The sequence below is a fragment of the Phyllostomus hastatus genome, unplaced genomic scaffold (assembly GCF_019186645.2).
Source record: "Phyllostomus hastatus isolate PE091 unplaced genomic scaffold, TTU_PhHast_1.1 phas_scaffold_129, whole genome shotgun sequence".
Lineage (NCBI taxonomy): Eukaryota > Metazoa > Chordata > Mammalia > Chiroptera > Phyllostomidae > Phyllostomus > Phyllostomus hastatus.
In genome coordinates this window covers 4,043,725-4,055,276 of record NW_025334009.1, presented here as the reverse complement: position 1 = coordinate 4,055,276, position 11,552 = coordinate 4,043,725, and the positions used below count along the sequence as shown (strand labels likewise).

The 11,552-nt window shown below is 63.1% G+C and overlaps 3 protein-coding genes across 5 annotated transcripts; all 3 read right to left on the bottom strand.

Moving 5' to 3' along the window:
- Positions 1-102: 102 nt before the first annotated feature.
- HYAL3 (hyaluronidase 3) lies at positions 103-5,970 on the bottom strand. Its single transcript, XM_045857242.1, has 5 exons — positions 5,659-5,970; positions 5,285-5,477; positions 1,382-2,292; positions 919-1,008; positions 103-797 (listed from the first exon to the last, which is right to left on the bottom strand). The coding sequence occupies exons 1-5, from the start codon at positions 5,968-5,970 to the stop codon at positions 522-524; spliced, it is 1,782 nt and encodes a 593-aa protein (XP_045713198.1). The 3' UTR covers positions 103-521.
- NAA80 (N-alpha-acetyltransferase 80, NatH catalytic subunit) lies at positions 3,018-5,795 on the bottom strand. 2 transcript variants are annotated; one of them, XM_045856824.1, is made up of 3 exons: positions 5,659-5,745; positions 4,068-4,199; positions 3,018-3,983 (listed from the first exon to the last, which is right to left on the bottom strand). In XM_045856824.1, the coding sequence occupies exons 2-3, from the start codon at positions 4,144-4,146 to the stop codon at positions 3,217-3,219; spliced, it is 846 nt and encodes a 281-aa protein (XP_045712780.1). In that variant the 5' UTR covers positions 4,147-4,199; positions 5,659-5,745; the 3' UTR covers positions 3,018-3,216. The 2 variants fall into 2 exon arrangements, with proteins under 2 accessions (XP_045712780.1, XP_045712779.1); XM_045856823.1 differs by having other exon boundaries at positions 3,018-4,085; positions 5,659-5,795.
- Positions 5,971-6,378: 408 nt separating the features above from the next.
- On the bottom strand, positions 6,379-9,412 carry HYAL1 (hyaluronidase 1). Of its 2 annotated transcripts, none has more exons than XM_045856821.1 (4): positions 9,258-9,412; positions 7,873-8,786; positions 7,436-7,525; positions 6,379-7,270 (listed from the first exon to the last, which is right to left on the bottom strand). In XM_045856821.1, exons 2-4 carry the CDS (start codon positions 8,770-8,772, stop codon positions 6,953-6,955), a joined length of 1,308 nt encoding a protein of 435 aa, XP_045712777.1. In that variant the 5' UTR covers positions 8,773-8,786; positions 9,258-9,412; the 3' UTR covers positions 6,379-6,952. The 2 variants fall into 2 exon arrangements, with proteins under 2 accessions (XP_045712777.1, XP_045712778.1); XM_045856822.1 differs by having other exon boundaries at positions 9,237-9,369.
- Between the last annotated feature and the right edge of the window lie 2,140 nt (positions 9,413-11,552).

The following is an 11,552-nucleotide window of genomic DNA, read 5'->3' as shown; positions in this document are numbered from 1 at the left end:
CCACCACGCAGAACCCACATCTCTGGGCACTGGCAGCCGGACACTCGCTACTGGATGAACAGGGGGCTTGCAATGACACGGTGAACAGCCACATCTCAGGCAGTGAAAGAAAAAGCGACTTTATGATGAAAGCAAAGTACAGACAACAGTTTAAGCGCGCGCAGACCTTAGCCAAGATCCTGAGGCCCACCTGCCCTGGGACAGGTCTCCTTCCACCTCTCCGTGGGCCCGGTGACATGTAGGAACAGAGAGCCCTGCGTTGGCAACCCTAACCATCTGGAACCTCGTCTCTCTCTCCCTGGGACTGCTTGCTTTGTAGGAGGGATCAGGTGATCTCAGAGAGCCTCTGGGTCTACAGGTGTAAATGTTCCCTTCTGACGTCTTCCACTCCCCAGGGACCCGTGGGGAGCAGGGTGTGTGGGTGGGAGGACTGGCTAAGCTGAAGAGCACGGAGTGGGACAGAGCCCTCAAGGACTGGGAAAGGCAGCAGGGGCCAGAGGGCGGCGGCAGGTGTCCTGGCTTCATGCTGTTTCTTCAGGCCCGGGTTTAGGCCTGGGCTCTTGACAGGTGGGGCCTGCCCAGCCCCAGTAGCACCGGCAGCGGAAGGACTCCCAAGCTCCAGGGCTGCCATCTGGCCGCAGGTGTAGAAAGGCTTCCAGCTGTCCTGGATCTCCCCAGACACAGCGCCCATGGCCATGGCACCTCTGGTGACTGCAGGCTGTGGCCGCCCTGGTCACATTAATCACATAGGGGCCCAGGGTGCCCACCAGGTAGTCACGAAGATGCCAGCACTTCTCCTGAGTGAGGAAAAGGGAGGGATGTTTCAGTGTGCTTGCTCCGTGGCCCTGACGTGGCCACTCCCCTACCCTGGGACGCCCACCATGGGCTGCGTGGCTGGCCGGAGGGGGCCGTAATCACCTCAGAGCTGGAGATGCCCAGGTTTCCCCAGAGCACCACGCCGGCGGCCCCCAGTGCTGCGCTGACGCCGACGGTCTGCACGAGGTCATCCTGGGGGCAGAGAGCTGCTGAGCCAGGGCTGAGCTGGCCGGATCCCTCTGGGCCTATCTCTACCTTCCAGAAACTTCCCTGGCTCATTGCCACGACCTGATTTCACCTCTGCAGGAACGCCCTGTGGCACTGAGCCCCTGAGTGGCTCCTTAGGTCCTCCACTCAGAGGACGCCTCCCCTGGGATTGGGGCGCCAAAGGCCAAGCCTCGCCTTCCCCGAGATCTTCCAGGGTTCCAGCGCAGAGCCGCACCATGTCGGATGCTGCAGGATCGGACCGGCTCCCCTCAGACGTAGACGAGGGCCTCCCCATCAGGTCCCGGGGGCGAGGTCGTCCCCTCAGACCTCCCTAGGCCAGGGCCATGCCTCCCCTCACCTGGGACAGGAACCTGCCAGAGCTCCGGGACGTGAGGCGGGCGTAGGCCAGGACAGGCAGGGGCTGTGGGTGCCCGGCGCGGGCCACTCGGAAGGCCTCCTCCAGGCGGTGGCGGACGAACGCCTGGCGGTGAGTGGGCGGCAGCCTGGGCGGGAGGTAGATGCTGGGGAAGAGGGCGCTGGAGGCAGCCCAGAGCCAGCGCAGCTGGGTGTTGCGGGCACGGGTGGCCGAGTGGCAGTGGCCCGTGTAATTGGAACCCGCACCGTGCCAGCCGTTGCCGCAGGCCGGGAAGCGGTAGAAACCCCAGAGCCCGCGGGGCCGCAGCGCCCGGCCCAGCCGCAGAGTGCCCTCCATCAGGGCCCGGGCCGCCTGTTCAAAGCCAGTTCGGGCCTTGCGCAGCTGCTCCTGGGGGTCCAGGTGGGGGAACACCCGCTGTGCCCAAGCCCAGGAGGCATCCTGATAGGCTCGGTGGCGGCCCCAGTTCCCGGCCCAGAGTGGGGACCATTCTTCCCAGTCCAGCACCGCCAGGCCAGCGAAGCCAGTTCCCAGGCTGCGGCGGATCTGGTAGGCAGCCCGTGCCAGGTGGTGGTCAAGGGGCACCGCTTGAGGGATGCCTCCGTTGTGAGCTGTGCCCCTGCGCCCAAAGTAGGGGTAGAAGCCCAGCTGTTTTTTGTAGAAGATGGTGATGTTCTGGCCGTGGAAACGCTGGGCACGGTTGGCTGTGAGGCCCAGGGCCTCCAGTGGCAGGTGCACGCCGAAGCGGGCTCCACAGCGTGCTGAGGGCACGTTCCACAGCACGGAGAATGGGCGGGCGGGGGCCCGCAGTAGGGGGTGGCCACACCCCAGGCACAGGACTGCCCCCAGCACCAGGGCCGTGCCTAGCTGCATGGTCACGCCCCAGGAATGGAAACCTGCGGGAGAGAGGGTGTGAGCTTAGAGACCAGGGCCTACCTTCCACACAGCAGGGACAGCTGGGCAAACCTCCCCAGTTCCTGCCCGCAAGGGGGTGGGGCAAGCACGGTCCCCAGGGGTCCCAGAGTCCTCTCCGAGCATCCACACCCTAAGCCGGCCTAGGCCGCTCCCCTCCCTCAACTTTCAGCTCGGACACCTCCCCCACCCACAGCTTCCGCAAGTCCCCTTCTTTCCTCTGCCCACCTTCTTCCCCACCCCAAGAGTACTCAGCCCCCTCCCTGCCTCCTCAGCACTCTCCGCGGTGACGTCCCCTCCCCTGGGAGGCCTCCGGGATCTCCAGATCTCCAGGCAGAGGGCGCTGGGGCTCCCAGTCCCGGCACGGACCCTGCCGTGGCATTCCCATCCATCGCCCTCTCTACCCATCCCCCGGGTCAGCATCCTGTCTGTCTGTTTGTCTGTCTCATTTGTTCCCCGTTGCTTGTGCCCAGTGCAGGGCCTGACGCACAGAAGGTACTCATGGAATGGTGGGTGTGAGTAGTGAGCGAATGAGGAAGAGAACAGACACCCATTCTCCTGGGCCTGGCAGAGTGGTTAGGGCAAAAGGCAGGTGTCCTGCCATCCATGGCCCCAGAGCCAAGGTGGATCGGGGGGCTCCTGCAGGGACAGGGGACCTCAGATGAGGCTGGGAGGCAAGGGTGGGAGTCAGCAAATAAACTGTCGTAGCCACACCCAAAAGAAGCCTTTATTCAGCCGCACAGACAGCTCAGAGCCACAGCCAGGGAGGGAGCCGTCCTCGTCCGGCCCCACTGGCACCCGGGAGACCCGGCCGAGCTAGAGCTGCGCCCCGGGGCCAGGGGCTGAGGCTGGGACTGTCTTGGGGAGTCCACTGAACCAGAAAGACAGTGCCTTGCCCTAGACGGCCCTCAGATATCCTTCTGCATCCAATATATGGGCCGTCCTCTCAGGTCGTGGTACTGTGTCTCTAGCAGGCTTTGTGGAGCGGGCGGTGAGGCGGTCAAGGGCTTAGGCAGCGGAGGGGGTGGCGGCAATGATGGCCCTCTGGGGGCTCTTGAGGCAGCTTGGGCAGTCAGGCTAGGGGTCTTGGAGGGTGGCCATGGGGAAGGGGCCCTGGGGAAGGCACTGAGCAGAGCAGCGGGCAGCCGTTGGCTGGTGAAGACCAGGCCCTGGACAGGCTCACCCAGCCGGTAGCCAAGGTGGGCATAGAAGTGCAGCTGGTCATGGGTGGTGAGGTGTAACCGGTGGAAGCCCCGGGCCTGAGCAAAGACCTCGAGGCCCTCCATGAGGCAGCGGCCAAAGCCACGGCCCCTCAGGGCCCGGGCCACCACCACGGTCTCCACCAGGAGGCTCTGGGGCCGGTCTAGCACCCGCGACAGGCGGGCATGCCCCACCACGATGGGAGCCTTCCCTGGCACAGGGTGGGGACTCAGCAGCATGAGGCAGAGGGGGAAGTTGTCTGAGGACTGGCCCAAGGAGTGCAAGCGGGAGGCGTGGCTGCGGGGCCACTGCTCATTGATGAGGTCGGCACAGGCATCCAGGAGCTCAGGTCGGCGATGCACAGGCTCCAGGGTCAGCTCAGCCAGGCTGGGGGCGGGGGTCTCCTCTGGCTGGAGTGCGGGATCCAAGGTCAGCTCAGTCGAGCCACGACTGAGGGTCATCTCTGGATGGCATGCAGGACCCGGGGTCAGCTCAGCTAGCCTGGGGCTCAGGGTCAGCTCTGGCTGGTGTGCAGGATCCTGGGTCAGCTTGGCCAGGTTGGAGCTCAGGGTCAGCTCTAGCTGGCAGGCAGGGTCCAGAGTGAGCTCAGCTGGGCTGGTACTCAGGATCAGCTCCATCCAGTGGGTCCAGGGCGTCCTCCCCACAATGGATGGAGGCTGAGGGCTAAAGGCTGGGGCAGAACCCAAAAGCTCTGGCCCCAGCCTGCTCTGGCCCCAGATGTGTCCTCCCCAGGACAGGCGACCCAGTCCCGCACCGTCACAGCTGGATGGCCATCACAGAACATGCGAACCAGACACAGTGATCCCTGCTTAAACCCAACCGAGGCTCTGGAGGCAACACAGCTGTTCCCAGGAGCTCCTCTATCCCTCCCGTTCCTAAATTCCAGGTGATCCTTTTTAACCACGTGGGCTATGCCCACCACTTAACTGATCCTGGGGCGCCACTCGCCCACTCAACAGGCTGTTTTGACCTCCCTGGACCATCTCCCCTGCCTGGGACACACAGCCCATGGCCCCCTCGCTACAGCACTTTTTCTTGTGCTTACAATAACAAATTTATAATCTTAATAGTTCGGGAGGACAGCAATTTGAAGTGAGTCTCACTGGGCTGAAATCAAGGTTTTGCAGGGCTGGTCCTTCAGGGGGCTCTGGGCAAAAACCCATTTCCTTGCCTTTTCTCCAGCTTCTAGAAACCACCTGTTTTCTTTGGCTCGTGGGCCCCTCTCCCTCTTCAAAGCCAGCAATGGCATCACTCCAACCTCTGTTTCCATCATCACACCTCCCCTCGTCTCAGGACATTTAGCCAATTGGGCACAGACCCAACTGTCCCTTCCGACAGGGCCCCAGCAGCACTAACACGGCAGTGCCAGTCCTGCAGGCCTGGTTCCCCCCTGGCCTGAGTTTCACAGCCACCATAGATAAGGACCACAGCTTCCTTCCTGCATCCACAGGGGATCCAACGGCCACCAGGTTGGGGGCCCAGACCTCCTGCACTCAAACCCCATTCTTTGCCCATGCTGCTCCAAGCCCTGCGGGCAGGGGGGTCTGTGCTGGGGGATTTTCTGGCAGTGGGGGGTGGGGGAGGCGCTGAGGCTCACCCTTCTACTCACCTTCTCACCAGAGGAAGAGTCCTGGCTCCCCTTCCCCACCGCCCCAAGAAGGACCCCAGAGCTTGAGGCCAATTTCATGCTGGTCAGTAGCAGGCAGCCCCCTCCCCTCACGCCACATTCCACTTAGAAGGCTGTAAGCCCCTCACCTGCAATCTGCCACCTCTGCAGCAGCAGCACCAGGAGAGAGGAAGCCCCAGGTTCTGCCCCGAGGTCAGAAACCCCAGGCTTCCCTGCGGGTTTAACCCCTTCAGTCCCGACCCAACCCACTGTGGGCGGGGTTCCTGGACTGTCAGAGACAGGCGACACTGTTCCTCCTGTGCCTCGGTTTCTCCCTCCCTCCTAGTGGGCCATAAACCGTGGACTTTTGGGGGTAGGGGGCTTTGGGAACTTGACTCTGGGTGGGTGTGTCTCGGCATGCTCTGGGAGGGAACCACAGACACAGGGAGAGCGTGCGGGGAGGACAGAGCACGGGGGACAAGAAGGACCGACACGGCGCGCTTGGGGAGGGGGCGGTACTGACATGTTGAAGCTGGGCTCCAGGATGCTCGGGGTGCAGGCTCCGCGCAGATCCGAATCTCGCTCCCTCTGGCTCGGAGTCCTCCGTCAGTCTGCGCTGCCCCCTAGCGGTGCGGCGGACGCACTGAAGCCGCCGCGGTTCCGGACGCACTGCTCGGTCAGTCTCCCAGGAAGGCCAGGCCCGGTCAGCGCGGCCAGGCCCCGCCCCGCGGCCCGCGCGACTGAACACTGACCCGACGCAGGCTCCGCCTCCGCCACGGCCCCACCTCTGCCCCGCTCGCGGGTCCTGAGCCCCGCCCTGTTCCTTGTGCGTCATTGCTCGGACTCTCCGTTGGCTCCGCCCCTTCCCGTAGAGGCCCAGTCACCGGTTCCCGGCGTCACCGCTTAGGCCCCGCCCCAGTGCGGCTCCCCGAGCCCCTGCCCGCGGGCAGCGGGCCACAGCCTGGGCCGGGCGCAGGGCCTTTTTCCAGCTGGCTCGGTTTCCGCCTCGCCCTGGGCTCGGACGGACCTCGCCCCCGCGCCCCTTCGTCTCAGCTCCCGCTGGCCTCCCGCCTCCGCCAAGCGCGGAAAAGGCCAGGTGGAGCTTCCTCCTGAGCTTTGGGCTCCACCCTGGGAAGCAGCCGTCCTCGGACAGACGTCAGATTTGATAGAGAGGAGTCTTTCCTGTGCCCTCTGGATCCCGGAGCCTGCACGTTTTAGGCGCTCAATAAACAGCTCTTCGAAGTAAGAATCATGTCTGCTTTATTTACGCGGCTGGTGCCTCTGAGCGGATTCACGTTGCGTGCAGGGCTGGTTACCATCAACACAGTAGGAGCCGAAGGGCTCTACCGCTACAGCCAGACAGCCTGGGTTCGAATCTCGCTTCTCCATTGTCTGGCTGTGCAACTATTGGCAAAGGGCTCTCCCTCCCTGTGTGTTGCTCAGTGTCCTCATAGAGTCGCGTTAGGACCGGATGAGTTAGTCTACTTAAAATGCCTACTCAGCACAGGACTTGGTGAAGAGCGGGCGCTCAGAGAATGTCAGTTCTTGCGAGTGCTGCAGTTTAGAGACCGGCTCAGCCGGTGTCACTGGGGGTGATGCTTTTGACCCTGCTGGGTGGGGAACAGAGACTCGAACTCCTTATGCAACTACCTGTCTGTAACCACGCGTGCATATGCAGGCACATGCTCCTGACGGCGGCTGAGTGTACTCGGCACTGTGACCGTGACTTGTGCAGCTGTGCCTACACTTGAGAAAGCCTTGGCCAGGCCCAGAGTGCACTGGGGGTGCTCAGTGTGTGCGTCCTGGTGTGTGGCCAGTCACCACGTGCCCTGCTGCTCACACCTTGCTCCCCTCCAGCCAGGGTAGCAGTGACACTGGAATTCCACTGCCATCCGTTCCCTATCCTCACGTGACAGGGCACCTCGCAGGGTCAGGGGCCCGCCACCAGGCTCGAGTTCAATGGAGAAGCTGGTGGGGTTGAGGATGAGGAGGGCCTCGGGATGGCTGGGGTGCCGGGCACAGCGGCCGTGGCCCGAGCACAGGGCTTGACTGCAGAAACGCGCCCCACTGGTCACGTTCAGGATGAAGGGCCCCAGTGTGGTGTCCATGTACTCCTTGATGGCCTGGCATGACTCCTGGGGAGGAGGGGGAGTGTCAGGGACACTGTGGCCACGCGCGGGCCCACCCAGGGCATCGAGGCCCTCACCTGCTGGCCAGCCAGGACTGCAGGGGCAGAAAGGATGGGCCAGGGTCTCCCCGGCCTACCTCTGCTCCACCCCCCACCCTGGGCCTGAGCTCACCTTGGTTTTTGTGTTCTCCCAGCTCACCCAGAGCACCACTCCTGCTGCTCCCTGGGCTGCACTCTCGCCCAGGCTGTGCTCCAGCTCGTCCTGGGGAAAGGGACAGCAGAGCTCTGTGGGTTCTCCCGCTCTCCGCACAGTTGGTTGCTATAACACCACTGGATGAGATCGATAATTCATGATTCCCACCTGGGGCAGCTCTGGCCTTGGTGGCCAGAGGCCAGCCTATCCCCACTCCAGCCTGTGTGTACCACGCAGGCGGGCACTGCATCCTTCTGGCGGATGCTGACTAGCCTGTGCCTAGCACAGACCTTGGCACACGATGGGTGTTCCCACGAGCGGGTGAAAGTGCCAGGAGGCTCTGGGGCATCAGCTGCTGGAACTAATGCCTAGTGAGGCAGGCTACAAGGTGGGCGGGGTCGCAGAAGGAGACTCACCAGCGGCAGAAAGCGGTTGGTCAAGTCATAGAAGATCTGGGCGTAGGGCAGCACCGGCAGACCGCGGTCCCCGGCGCCCACCGCCACACGGAACGCCTCGCCCACTCGGTGCCGCACATACGTCTCTGCCTTCCCTGTGCCCTCCAGCACCGCAGGGATGTAGATGCTGGGGTAGAGGGCACGGCTCTGGCCCCACAGCCACCCCAGCTGGTCGTTCTGGGCGCGGACCCCCGGCGGGCACTCGCCTGTGTAGTTGGGGCTTAGGAAGTCGTAGTTGTAGCAGTCGGGGAAGCCGTAGAAGCCCCAGAGGCCTCGAGGCCGCAGCGCCCGCCCCAGTTTGAGGGTGCCCACCATCCAGGCCTGCGCAGCCCTCTGGAACTGGTCCTGGGCTGCCGCCTCCACCCAAGGCGCCGGCCAGTCGGGGTGCTGCCCCTGCACTAGTTCCCGTGAGCGCTGCCGGTAAATGTCCTTGGCGTCCCAGTTGAAGGCCCAGCGCGGGCGCCAGGCCTCCCAGTCAATGACGGCTAGCCCCGAGAAGTCGGACGCAGGCATGGCAGCCAGGATGTCCCCGTACGTGCGGGCCAGGTGGGCGTCCAGGCTGGCGTTCTGGGGCAGGCCTCCGAACACTGGCTGCCCGGCAGACGTGTAGTAGGGGTAGGTGCCCAGCTGGGAGCTGTAGAAAATGGTCACGTCCGGCCCGAGGAAGGTCTGCCCTGGGTTGGCCACCACGTCGAAGACACTGACGTCCACGTCCACGCCGTGTGTCTCCAGGCACCACTGGGTGTTTGCATTCCAGACGGTGGTGAAGGGCTGGTTGGGCACCACGGGGCCCCCGGCGCCTGGGGCCGTGCCGAGCGAGGCCAGGAAGAGGGTGCAGATGGGGAGAAGGTGGCCTGCCATGGCACAGGGCAGGTCTGGGGAAAGATGGCCAGGGGAGGCAGGGCTCAGTGCGGGCCTTGAACCCTCTGACCCCTGCCTGTTAATCCACCCCGGCTCTGGCTTCAGGTAAGCACCGCCTGGCAGGGCTCAGGGAGGCCAGGGGGCGAAGGAGAGGCATGGAAGGGAGCACCGTCCCTGGAGGGCACGTCGGGGTGCTTCTTGGGCTAGGCCTTTGCCCTGTGTCCCACCGGCCTTGCCCTGGCCTGGGCTCACCCACCCACTTCCCCCAGGGCCACAGAAGCCATGGCATCTGTTTTGAGAGGAATGGCAGCGAGGCCCTGGCTCCCAGGCTGATCTGACTGATAGGGGGCCTTTCCTGTCTCTTCTCCCAGGAACCCTGGCCAGCCACGGGAGGAGGGGATGCTCAGTGACCAAGGACAAGTCAGCCCAGCCCTCCTGTACACCCGCCAGTCTGCCCTGCTGACCTCAGGGCTGCAGAGCCTTACCCTCCAAACTCCCTGACCCCAGGGTGAGGGCTCAGCAAGATTCCTTGTTCCTCAACTCTGGCCCCAGCTGCACCAGTTTCTAGGAGGAAGAAGCTGCTGCCTGTAAGTCAGAGCTTTTTTTGTAGGGGGTCACCCCACCCAGTCTGGGGGCGGGCTGAGGGTTGGGCCCCGCGCTGGAGGGCTGGGCCAGGCATCAGAGTCACCTCGGCACCCCTAGCAAAGGGCGCTTGGAAGGGGGTGGGGCCTGGGCCGGAAGTGACCCCTCCCACACTGTGAGCACTGAGGCAGGGCTTGTGGCTGTACTTGGGGGTGGGGTGGGGGAGCCGTCTGGGTGGCTGCCCGCTGGGCAGGCCTGTCTGTGGCACTGAAATCTGGGTGTCTCGGGACTGACATCCAGGGAGTGCGCTGGCCCCACTTGGCTGCACTATGACCTTTGGGGGCCCTGGGCATGTTTGCCTTTGTGGGTGGGACTCTTCCTCGGAAAAATATTGTTTTTAAATTGTACTTGTTGATTTTAGAGAGGAAAGGAAAGAGAAAGAGAAACATTAATTTGCTGTTTCACTTATTTGGGCATTCATTGATTTGATTCTTGTCTGTGCCCTGACTGGGGATTGAATAAAAAATATTTTAAAGTATATTTTACAACTATGTTGGCATAAAAACAAATGAAATCCAGGCCGTACCCATCACATACTCATCATTTATATATTTTTTATTCTATTAAGAGATTCAGATGAGAACCGTCGTGGGCCTGGAAAGTCCTGTGGCCCTGCGCCCTCTGCCTACCGGGTGTCGCCCCACTTCAGGGCCCCGAGGGTGGGAGGCTCTGCGTCCTCAAGTCAGGGGTGTGCTGTCACCTGGACCACTTGCTGGGTCAGTGACCGTGACCGTGAAGCCGCACTCAAAAACCCCCTGAGTGTGTCTGTGCGCACCGGGAGGCCCCAGGTCTTGTGACTGCAAGACCGTCAGTGTGACCACGGAGGGGGCCCAGTGCAGGGTGGCCGTGACTGCATGCTTATTCACTCCTTCCTGGTTGCACTTGTTTGCTGATTCAGGACCCAGCGGTCGAGACCTGCCAGGTGCCGGGCCCAGGCCTGCCCGCCAGGGCAGGCTGGGAGCCATCAGATCCCTGGCGCAGGTTAAATTGCTGCCTGGCTGGCTCTGCAGCCTGGTCTGAGCCGGAGCCAGTGACCCTCCAGCACGGTGGTCATCAGGGCAGTGGCACAGCTGGCTGCCATGTGGGTCCGGTCCTCCCTCCTGGATGGCTGTGATGGGGAAGCTGGCAGGGCTGAAGGAGAGAAGGGTCCAGAGTGCCGGGTGCTACGGGTGCATCAGCTGCAAGCCAAGCACAGGATCTGGCCACGGAGGCCGTGGCTGCTGAGCCTCTTCAGAAAGCAGGGTCCCAGAGTGCTTTCTGGGCTCAAGGGAGCCCTGGACCCCCTCTCCCTGAGGCTCCTTGCTACCTCCTGGTCCTCCCAGAGACACAGCGCTGCAGCTGGCACCATCCAGCCAACCGGCAGGCCGGCGTTCTGGAGCCGGCCTCAGTCCCAGGGAGACACTCTGAGGGCCAACCGGCAGGAAGCAGCTGGGGCGCCTGAGGCCCGCCCCCACCCCAGGGCCCCAGCCACAGGCCAGCTTCTGCGGGCTGGTGTGGCGGGATGGGTCCGGGTGGTGTGTGTTGGGGGTGAGGAACAGAGCGGAGAAATAAAATGGAGTCACTGTAGTCAAGCGGTTAAATGACTGGAATCCAGCAGGTTGAGGCACGAGGAGAGATGTTCTAACTGGCCTGGCCACCTAAGCTCTTGAGCTTTCCAGTCCTGCACCAACTGTCGGACATGCCTCAGACCCCAGACAACCCTCTGACCTCCCCGGGACGCCTTGCGCATCCGGAACAACAGGAGGGACCTGGCCCCTGGGTGTCCCTTGTCCAGGCCACACATCTGACCCACCATCTCGGGCCAGAGCAGAGGCTAAAAATACAGAACTGACCCTGCTCAGGAACATCCTTTCTCAGCTGTTGACAGGTCAGTCCAGCTTCGTGGTCCAGCCCTTCCTGTTCTCGCCGGTCATGTGTACCTCAGGACGCTGAGTCACCTCGGTCCCCATCCCCCACCCGCTCCTGCCCCACAGCCACACACGAGACAGCTCTGTCTCAAGGTGCACTGCCTCCAAGGCTGCCTCCCAGGTCCCCCTGGGGAAGGGATGGGAGGTGATCACAGGTTTTGGATGGGAGAGGTCCCAGCTGTGTAAGGGGGGCACACACGTGGGGTTCACAGTTTCGCTCGCACACAGGGG